The 9,765-nt window shown below is 59.3% G+C and overlaps 1 protein-coding gene across 1 annotated transcript; it reads right to left on the bottom strand.

The window, feature by feature from the left end:
- Nucleotides 1-545: 545 nt before the first annotated feature.
- On the bottom strand, nucleotides 546-8,206 carry LOC139392979 (uncharacterized). The gene is made up of 14 exons (XM_071141287.1): nucleotides 8,198-8,206; nucleotides 7,712-7,840; nucleotides 7,436-7,633; nucleotides 7,158-7,274; nucleotides 6,846-6,962; nucleotides 5,499-5,628; nucleotides 5,221-5,356; nucleotides 4,853-4,993; nucleotides 4,146-4,337; nucleotides 3,522-3,714; nucleotides 3,187-3,294; nucleotides 2,851-3,090; nucleotides 2,447-2,638; nucleotides 546-656 (listed from the first exon to the last, which is right to left on the bottom strand). Exons 1-14 carry the CDS (start codon nucleotides 8,204-8,206, stop codon nucleotides 546-548), a joined length of 2,013 nt encoding a protein of 670 aa, XP_070997388.1.
- Between the last annotated feature and the right edge of the window lie 1,559 nt (nucleotides 8,207-9,765).

Below are 9,765 nucleotides of genomic sequence, written 5' to 3'. Positions count from 1 at the left end.
TCCACCCTGTGGTGTAATAGACTACAGTATATCCACCCTGTAGTGTAATAGACTATATCCACCCTGTGGTGTAATAGACTATATCCACCCTGTGGTGGAATAGACTATATCCACCCTGTGGTGTAATAGACTATATCCACCCTGTGGTGTAATAGACTACAGTATATCCACCCTGTGGTGTAATAGACTATATCCACCCTGTGGTGTAATAGACTATATCCACCCTGTGGTGTAACAGACTATATCTACTCTGTGGTGTAATAGACTATATCCACCCTGTTTTGTAATAGACTACAGTATATCCACCCTGTGGTGTAATAGACTATATCCACCCTGTGGTGAAATAGACGATATCCACCCTGTGGTGGAATAGACTACAGTATATCCACCCTGTGGTGTAGTAGACTATATCCACCCTGTGGTGTAATAGACTATATCCTCCCTTTGGTGTAATAGACTATATCACCCTGTGGTGGAATAGACTATATCACCCTGTGGTGTAATAGACTATATCCACCCTGTGGTGTGACAGACTATATCTATATTTACTGGCTGCTCTGAAGGGGCAGAAGGGTGGGGAGACGGGCCTTCTGAAGGTGCAGAAGGGTGGGGAGACGGGCTTTCTGAAGGGGCAGACGGGTGGGGAGACAGGCCTTCTGAAGGGGTAGAAGGGAGGGGAGATGGGCCTTCTGAAGGGAGGGGAGACGGGCCTTCTGAAGGGAGGGGAGACGGGCCTTCTGAAGGAAGGGGAGACGGGCCTTCTGAAGGGTGGGGAGACGGGCCTTCTGAAGGGGGAGAAGGGTGGGGAGACGGGCCTTCTGAAGGGAGGGGAGACGGGCCTTCTGAAGGGAGGGGAGACGGGCCTTCTGAAGGGAGGGGAGACGGGCCTTCTGAAGGGGTAGAAGGGAGGGGAGACGGGCCTTCTGAAGGGGTAGAAGGGTGGGGAGACGGGCCTTCTGAAGGGTGGGGAGACGGGCCTTCTGAAGGGTGGGGAGACGGGCCTTCTGAAGGGGTAGAAGGGAGGGGAGAAGGGCATTCTGAAGGGTAGGGAGACAGGCCTTCTGAAGGGAGGGGGGACGGGCCTTCTGAAGGGAGGGGAGACGGGCCTTCTGAAGGAAGGGGAGACGGGCCTTCTGAAGGGTGGGGAGACGGGCCTTCTGAAGGGGGAGAAGGGTGGGGAGACGGGCCTTCTGAAGGGAGGGGAGACGGGCCTTCTGAAGGGAGGGGAGACGGGCCTTCTGAAGGGGTAGAAGGGTGGGGAGACGGGCCTTCTGAAGGGTGGGGAGACGGGCCTTCTGAAGGGTGGGGAGACGGTTCTTCTGAAGGGGTAGAAGGGAGGGGAGACGGGCATTCTGAAGGGGTAGAAGGGAGGGGAGACGGGCCTTCTGAAGGGGCAGAAGGGTGGGGAGACGGGCCTTCTGAAGGGGTAGAAGGGTGGGGAGACGGGCCTTCTGAAGGGGCAGAAGGGTGGGGAGACGGGCCTTCTGAAGGGTGGGGAGACGGGCCTTCTGAAGGGGTAGAAGGGTGGGGAGACGGGCCTTCTGAAGGGCTAGAAGGGTGGGGAGACGGGCCTTCTGAAGGGGTAGAAGGGTGGGGAGACTGGCCTTCTGAAGGGGTAGAAGGGTGGGGAGACGGGCCTTCTGAAGGGTAGGGAGACGGGCCTTCTGAAGGGTAGGGAGACGGGCCTTCTGAAGGGGTAGAAGGGTGGGGAGACTGGCCTTCTGAAGGGGTAGAAGGGTGGGGAGACGGGCCTTCTGAAGGGGTAGAAGGGTGGGGAGACGGGCCTTCTGAAGGGGTAGAAGGGTGGGGAGACGGGCCTTCTGAAGGGTGGGGAGACGGGCCTTCTGAAGGGGGAGAAGGGTAGGGAGACGGGCCTTCTGAAGGGGTAGAAGGGTGGGGAGACGGGTCTTCTGAAGGGTAGGGAGACGGGCGTTCTGAAGGGTAGGGAGACGGGCCTTCTGAAGGGTAAGGAGACGGGCCTTCTGAAGGGGTAGAAGGGTGGGGAGACTGGCCTTCTGAAGGGGTAGAAGGGTGGGGAGACGGGCCTTCTGAAGGGGTAGAAGGGTGGGGAGACGGGCCTTCTGAAGGGGTAGAAGGGTGGGGAGACGGGCCTTCTGAAGGGTAGGGAGACGGGCCTTCTGAAGGGTAGGGAGACGGGCCTTCTGAAGGGGTAGAAGGGTGGGGAGACGGGCCTTCTGAAGGGTGGGGAGACGGGCCTTCTGAAGGGTAGGGAGACGGGCCTTCTGAAGGGTAGGGAGACGGGCCTTCTGAAGGGGTAGAAGGGTGGGGAGACGGGCCTTCTGAAGGGTGTGGGAGACGGGCCTTCTGAAGGGGTAGAAGGGAGGGGAGACGGGCCTTCTGAAGGGGGAGAAGGGTGGGGAGACGGGCCTTCTGAAGGGTGTGGGAGACGGGCCTTCTGAAGGGGTAGAAGGGAGGGGAGACGGGCCTTCTGAAGGGGGAGAAGGGTGGGGAGACGGGCCTTCTGAAGGGGTAGAAGGGTGTGGAGACGGGTCTTCTGAAGGGTAGAAGGGTGTGGAGACGGGCCTTCTGACGGGGTAGAAGGGTGTGGGAGACGGGCCTTCTGAAGGGGGAGAAGGGTGGGGAGACGGGCCTTCTGAAGGGTGGGGAGACGGGCCTTCTGAAGGGGGAGAAGGGTGGGGAGACGGGCCTTCTGAAGGGGTAGGGGAGACGGGCCTTCTGAAGGGGTAGAAGGGAGGGGAGACGGGCCTTCTGAAGGGGGAGAAGGGTGGGGAGACGGGCCTTCTGAAGGGGCAGAAGGGAGGGGAGACTGGCCTTCTGAAGGGTGGGGAGACGGGCCTTCTGAAGGGGTAGAAGGGAGGGGAGACGGGCCTTCTGAAGGGGGAGAAGGGTGGGGAGACGGGCCTTCTGAAAGGGCAGAAGGGTGGGGAGACGGGCCTTCTGACGGGGGAGAAGGGTAGGGAGACGGGCCTTCTGAAGGGGTAGAAGGGTGGGGAGACGGGTCTTCTGAAGGGGAGGGAGTCGGGCGTTCTGAAGGGTAGGGAGACGGGCCTTCTGAAGGGTAAGGAGACGGGCCTTCTGAAGGGGTAGAAGGGTGGGGAGACTGGCCTTCTGAAGGGGTAGAAGGGTGGGGAGACGGGCCTTCTGAAGGGGTAGAAGGGTGGGGAGACGGGCCTTCTGAAGGGGTAGAAGGGTGGGGAGACGGGCCTTCTGAAGGGTAGGGAGACGGGACTTCTGAAGGGTAGGGAGACGGGCCTTCTGAAGGGGTAGAAGGGTGGGGAGACGGGCCTTCTGAAGGGTGGGGAGACGGGCCTTCTGAAGGGTAGGGAGACGGGCCTTCTGAAGGGTAGGGAGACGGGCCTTCTGAAGGGGTAGAAGGGTGGGGAGACGGGCCTTCTGAAGGGTGTGGGAGACGGGCCTTCTGAAGGGGTAGAAGGGAGGGGAGACGGGCCTTCTGAAGGGGGAGAAGGGTGGGGAGACGGGCCTTCTGAAGGGTGTGGGAGACGGGCCTTCTGAAGGGGTAGAAGGGAGGGGAGACGGGCCTTCTGAAGGGGGAGAAGGGTGGGGAGACGGGCCTTCTGAAGGGGTAGAAGGGTGTGGAGACGGGTCTTCTGAAGGGGTAGAAGGGTGTGGAGACGGGCCTTCTGACGGGGTAGAAGGGTGTGGGAGACGGGCCTTCTGAAGGGGGAGAAGGGTGGGGAGACGGGCCTTCTGAAGGGTGGGGAGACGGGCCTTCTGAAGGGGGAGAAGGGTGGGGAGACGGGCCTTCTGAAGGGGTAGAAGGGTGGGGAGACGGGCCTTCTGAAGGGGTAGAAGGGTGGGGAGACGGGCCTTCTGAAGGGTAGGGAGACGGGCCTTCTGAAGGGTAGGGAGACGGGCCTTCTGAAGGGGTAGAAGGGTGGGGAGACGGGCCTTCGGACGGGTGGGGAGACGGGCCTTCTGAAGGGTCGGGAGACGGGCCTTCTGAAGGGTAGGGAGACGGGCCTTCTGAAGGGGTAGAAGGGTGGGGAGACGGGCCTTCTGAAGGGTGTGGGAGACGGGCCTTCTGAAGGGGTAGAAGGGAGGGGAGACGGGCCTTCTGAAGGGGGAGAAGGGTGGGGAGACGGGCCTTCTGAAGGGTGTGGGAGACGGGCCTTCTGAAGGGGTAGAAGGGAGGGGAGACGGGCCTTCTGAAGGGGGAGAAGGGTGGGGAGACGGGCCTTCTGAAGGGGTAGAAGGGTGTGGAGACGGGTCTTCTGAAGGGTAGAAGGGTGTGGAGACGGGCCTTCTGACGGGGTAGAAGGGTGTGGGAGACGGGCCTTCTGAAGGGGGAGAAGGGTGGGGAGACGGGCCTTCTGAAGGGTGGGGAGACGGGCCTTCTGAAGGGGGAGAAGGGTGGGGAGACGGGCCTTCTGAAGGGGTAGGGGAGACGGGCCTTCTGAAGGGGTAGAAGGGAGGGGAGACGGGCCTTCTGAAGGGGGAGAAGGGTGGGGAGACGGGCCTTCTGAAGGGGCAGAAGGGAGGGGAGACTGGCCTTCTGAAGGGTGGGGAGACGGGCCTTCTGAAGGGGTAGAAGGGAGGGGAGACGGGCCTTCTGAAGGGGGAGAAGGGTGGGGAGACGGGCCTTCTGAAAGGGCAGAAGGGTGGGGAGACGGGCCTTCTGAAGGGGGAGAAGGGTAGGGAGACGGGCCTTCAGAAGGGGTAGAAGGGTGGGGAGACGGGTCTTCTGAAGGGTAGGGAGACGGGCGTTCTGAAGGGTAGGGAGACGGGCCTTCTGAAGGGTAAGGAGACGGGCCTTCTGAAGGGGTAGAAGGGTGGGGAGACTGGCCTTCTGAAGGGGTAGAAGGGTGGGGAGACGGGCCTTCTGAAGGGGTAGAAGGGTGGGGAGACGGGCCTTCTGAAGGGGTAGAAGGGTGGGGAGACGGGCCTTCTGAAGGGTAGGGAGACGGGACTTCTGAAGGGTAGGGAGACGGGCCTTCTGAAGGGGTAGAAGGGTGGGGAGACGGGCCTTCTGAAGGGTGGGGAGACGGGCCTTCTGAAGGGTAGGGAGACGGGCCTTCTGAAGGGTAGGGAGACGGGCCTTCTGAAGGGGTAGAAGGGTGGGGAGACGGGCCTTCTGAAGGGTGTGGGAGACGGGCCTTCTGAAGGGGTAGAAGGGAGGGGAGACGGGCCTTCTGAAGGGGGAGAAGGGTGGGGAGACGGGCCTTCTGAAGGGTGTGGGAGACGGGCCTTCTGAAGGGGTAGAAGGGAGGGGAGACGGGCCTTCTGAAGGGGGAGAAGGGTGGGGAGACGGGCCTTCTGAAGGGGTAGAAGGGTGTGGAGACGGGTCTTCTGAAGGGGTGGAAGGGTGTGGAGACGGGCCTTCTGACGGGGTAGAAGGGTGTGGGAGACGGGCCTTCTGAAGGGGGAGAAGGGTGGGGAGACGGGCCTTCTGAAGGGTGGGGAGACGGGCCTTCTGAAGGGGGAGAAGGGTGGGGAGACGGGCCTTCTGAAGGGGTAGGGGAGACGGGCCTTCTGAAGGGGTAGAAGGGAGGGGAGACGGGCCTTCTGAAGGGGGAGAAGGGTGGGGAGACGGGCCTTCTGAAGGGGCAGAAGGGAGGGGAGACTGGCCTTCTGAAGGGTGGTGAGACGGGCCTTCTGAAGGGGTAGAAGGGAGGGGAGACGGGCCTTCTGAAGGGGGAGAAGGGTGGGGAGACGGGCCTTCTGAAAGGGCAGAAGGGTGGGGAGACGGGCCTTCTGAAGGGGTAGAAGGGTAGGGAGACGGGCCTTCTGAAGGGGTAGAAGGGTGGGGAGACGGGTCTTCTGAAGGGTAGGGAGACGGGCCTTCTGAAGGGTAGGGAGACGGGCCTTCTGAAGGGTAAGGAGACGGGCCTTCTGAAGGGGTAGAATGGTGGGGAGACGGGCCTTCTGAAGGGTGGGGAGACGGGCCTTCTGAAGGGGTAGATAGGTGGGGAGACGGGCCTTCTGAAGGGTGGGGAGACGGGCCTTCTGAAGGGTGGGGAGACGGGCCTTCTGAAGGGGTAGAAGGGTGGGGAGACGGGCCTTCTGAAGGGTAGGGAGACGGGCCTTCTGAAGGGGTAGAAGGGTGGGGAGACGGGCCTTCTGAAGGGGTAGAAGGGTGGGGAGACGGGCCTTCTGAAGGGGCAGAAGGGAGAGGAGACGGGCCTTCTGAAGGGGGAGAAGGGTGGGGAGACGGGCCTTCTGAAGGGGTAGAAGGGTGGGGAGACGGGCCTTCTGAAGGGGCAGAAGGGTGGGGAGACGGGCCTTCTGAAGGGGGAGAAGGGTGGGGAGACGGGCCTTCTGAAGGGGTAGAAGGGTGGGGAGACGGGCCTTCTGAAGGGTGGGGAGACGGGCCTTCTGAAGGGGGAGAAGGGTGGGGAGACGGGCCTTCTGAAGGGGTAGGGGAGACGGGCCTTCTGAAGGGGTAGAAGGGAGGGGAGACGGGCCTTCTGAAGGGGGAGAAGGGTGGGGAGACGGGCCTTCTGAAGGGGCAGAAGGGAGGGGAGACTGGCCTTCTGAAGGGTGGGGAGACGGGCCTTCTGAAGGGGTAGAAGGGAGGGGAGACGGGCCTTCTGAAGGGGGAGAAGGGTGGGGAGACGGGCCTTCTGAAAGGGCAGAAGGGTGGGGAGACGGGCCTTCTGAAGGGGTAGAAGGGTAGGGAGACGGGCCTTCTGAAGGGGTAGAAGGGTGGGGAGACGGGTCTTCTGAAGGGTAGGGAGACGGGCCTTCTGAAGGGTAGGGAGACGGGCCTTCTGAAGGGTAAGGAGACGGGCCTTCTGAAGGGGTAGAATGGTGGGGAGACGGGCCTTCTGAAGGGTGGGGAGACGGGCCTTCTGAAGGGGTAGAAGGGTGGGGAGACGGGCCTTCTGAAGGGTGGGGAGACGGGCCTTCTGAAGGGTGGGGAGACGGGCCTTCTGAAGGGGTAGAAGGGTGGGGAGACGAGCCTTCTGAAGGGTAGGGAGACGGGCCTTCTGAAGGGGTAGAAGGGTGGGGAGACGGGCCTTCTGAAGGGGTAGAAGGGTGGGGAGACGGGCCTTCTGAAGGGGCAGAAGGGAGAGGAGACGGGCCTTCTGAAGGGGGAGAAGGGTGGGGAGACGGGCCTTCTGAAGGGGTAGAAGGGTGGGGAGACGGGCCTTCTGAAGGGGCAGAAGGGTGGGGAGACGGGCCTTCTGAAGGGGGAGAAGGGTGGGGAGACGGGCCTTCTGAAGGGGTAGAAGGGTGGGGAGACGGGCCTTCTGAAGGGTGGGGAGATGGGCCTTCTGAAGGGGGAGAAGGGTGGGGAGACGGGCCTTCTGAAGGGTGGGGATACGGGCCTTCTGAAGGGGTGGAAGGGTGGGGAGACGGGCCTTCTGAAGGGGTGGAAGGGTGGGGAGACGGGCCTTCTGAAGGGGCAGCAGGGTGGGGAGACGGGCCTTCTGAAGGGGCAGCAGGGTGGGGAGACGGGCCTTCTGAAGGGCAGCAGGGTGGGGAGACGGGCCTTCTGAAGGGGCAGCAGGGTGGGGAGACTGGCCTTCTGAAGGGTGGGGAGACGGGCCTTCTGAAGGGGTGGAAGGGTGGGGAGACGGGCCTTCTGAAGGGTGGGGAGACGTGCCTTCTGAAGGGTTTGGAGACGGGCCTTCTGAAGGGGTAGAAGGGTGGGGAGACGGGCCTTCTGAAGGGTGGGGAGACGGGCCTTCTGAAGGGTGGGGAGACGGGCCTTCTGAAGGGTGGGGAGACGGGCCTTCTGAAGGGGGAGAAGGGTGGGGAGACGGGCCTTCTGAAGGGGCAGAAGGGTGGGGAGACGGGCCTTCTGAAGGGGTAGAAGAGTGTGGGAGACGGGTGGTGAGACGGCCTTCTGAAGGGTGGGGAGACGGGCCTTCTGAAGGGTGGGGAGACGGGCCTTCTGAAGGGGGAGAAGGGTGGGGAGACGGGCCTTCTGAAGGGGTAGGGGAGACGGAGGGGTAAGTGGGCAGGTGGGTGAGCATCTTTAAAAGCCTGGTACCAAATTAGCCTTACAGACAGAACATTCTGAAAATGGGTGATTGCCCCTCAGGAAGGGGGTAGAGGGGGATGGAAGGGAGAGGGGGGTTGCCCGGCTTCTTCATCTCCTAAGTCAAAGAGCAGTTACTGGCCTCTTGGTGCTGGCTCAGCCTCCTCTTCCTCCCTCCAGGGTCCGTGTGCTACGGCTGCCTGCTTGGCGACTGGCTGCATTTCTTTTGTCGGTATTCAAAGCCTCTTTTCCTCTTTCGTCTCTTTGTACCAGAGACATGCTAAAAAAAACAACCAGGGTTTTTAAGGACTGTGGCTTTTTTAATGCGAGCCTGTTAAAATGTGCTGTGTGTTAACATCTTCTAGTGAGACAGACTAGAAGATGTCTGACAAAAGCACCGAAACAAATGGGACAGAAAATAAAGAGATGTGAATCTTGGCCCAAATGGCACCATATTCCCTACGTAGTACACTAATTTAGACCAGAGCCCTATGAGAATATGGCACCCTATTCCCTATGTAGTGCACTAGTTTAGACTAGAGCCCTATGGGAATATGGCACCCTATTCCCTACGTAGTACACTAGTTTAGACTAGAGCCCTATGGGAATATGGCACCCTATTCCCTACGTAGTGCATTAGTTTAGACCAGAGCCCTATGGGAATATGGCACCTTATTCCCTACGTAGTGCACAACGTACTGTTTGAGTTACTGTTTGAGTTAAATCAAATCAAATTTTATTTGTCATATACACATGGTTAGCAGATGTTAATGCGAGTGTAGCGAAATGCTTGTGCTTCTAGTTCCGACAATGCAGTAATAACAAGTAATCTAACTAACAATTCCAAAACTACTGTCTTGTACACAGTGTAAGGGGATAAAGAATATGTACATAAGGATATATGAATGAGTGATGGTACAGAGCAGCATAGGCAAGATACAGTAGATGGTATCGAGTGCAGTATATACATATGAGATGAGTATGTAAACAAAGTGGCATAGTTAAAGTGGCTAGTGATACATGTATTACATAAGGATACCGTCGATGATATAGAGTGCAGTATATACGTATGCATATGAGATGAATAATGTAGGGTAAGTAACATTATATAAGGTAGCATTGTTTAAAGTGGCTAGTGATATATTTACATCAATTTCCATCAATTCCCATTATTAAAGTGGCTGGAGTTGAGTCAGTGTGTTGGCAGCAGCCACTCAATGTTAGTGGTGGCTGTTTAACAGTCTGATGGCCTTGAGATAGAAGCTGTTTTTCAGTCTCTCGGTCCCAGCTTTGATGCACCTGTACTGACCTCGCCTTCTGGATGATAGCGGGGTGAACAGGCAGTGGCTCGGGTGGTTGTTGTCCTTGATGATCTTTATGGCCTTCCTGTGACATCGGGTGGTGTAGGTGTCCTGGAGGGCAGGTAGTTTGCCCCCGGTGATGCGTTGTGCAGACCTCACAACTCTCTGGAGAGCCTTACGGTTGTGGGCGGAGCAGTTGCCGTACCAGGCGGTGATACAGCCCGCCAGGATGCTCTCGATTGTGCATCTGTAGTTTGTGAGTGCTTTTGGTGACAAGCCGAATTTCTTCAGCCTCCTGAGGTTGAAGAGGCGCTGCTGCGCCTTCTTCACGATGCTGTCTGTGTGGGTGGATCAATTCAGTTTGTCTGTGATGTGTACGCCGAGGAACTTAAAACTTACTACCCTCTCCACTACTGTCCCATCGATGTGGATAGGGGGGTGTTCCCTCTGCTGTTTCCTGAAGTCCACAATCATCTCCTTAGTTTTGTTGACGTTGAGTGTGAGGTTATTTTCCTGACACCACACTCCGAGGGCCCT

The sequence above is a fragment of the Oncorhynchus clarkii genome, chromosome 33 (assembly GCF_045791955.1).
Source record: "Oncorhynchus clarkii lewisi isolate Uvic-CL-2024 chromosome 33, UVic_Ocla_1.0, whole genome shotgun sequence".
NCBI classification, from domain to species: domain Eukaryota; kingdom Metazoa; phylum Chordata; class Actinopteri; order Salmoniformes; family Salmonidae; genus Oncorhynchus; species Oncorhynchus clarkii.
Note: the sequence above shows the minus strand (reverse complement) of the source record. Positions and strands in the feature narration are given on the sequence as shown.

What these genes read in the sequence shown, in the direction of transcription:
- LOC139392979 (XM_071141287.1), bottom strand. An exon ending in TCTCCCCCTTCAGAAGGCCC is followed by an intron (nt 5,357 to 5,498) that starts GTCTCCCCTCCC and finishes CTCCCCCTTCAG; the next exon opens with AAGGCCCGTCTCCCACACCC. An exon ending in GTCTCCCTACCCTTCAGAAG is followed by an intron (nt 3,091 to 3,186) that starts GCCCGTCTCCCC and finishes CTACCCCTTCAG; the next exon opens with AAGGCCAGTCTCCCCACCCT.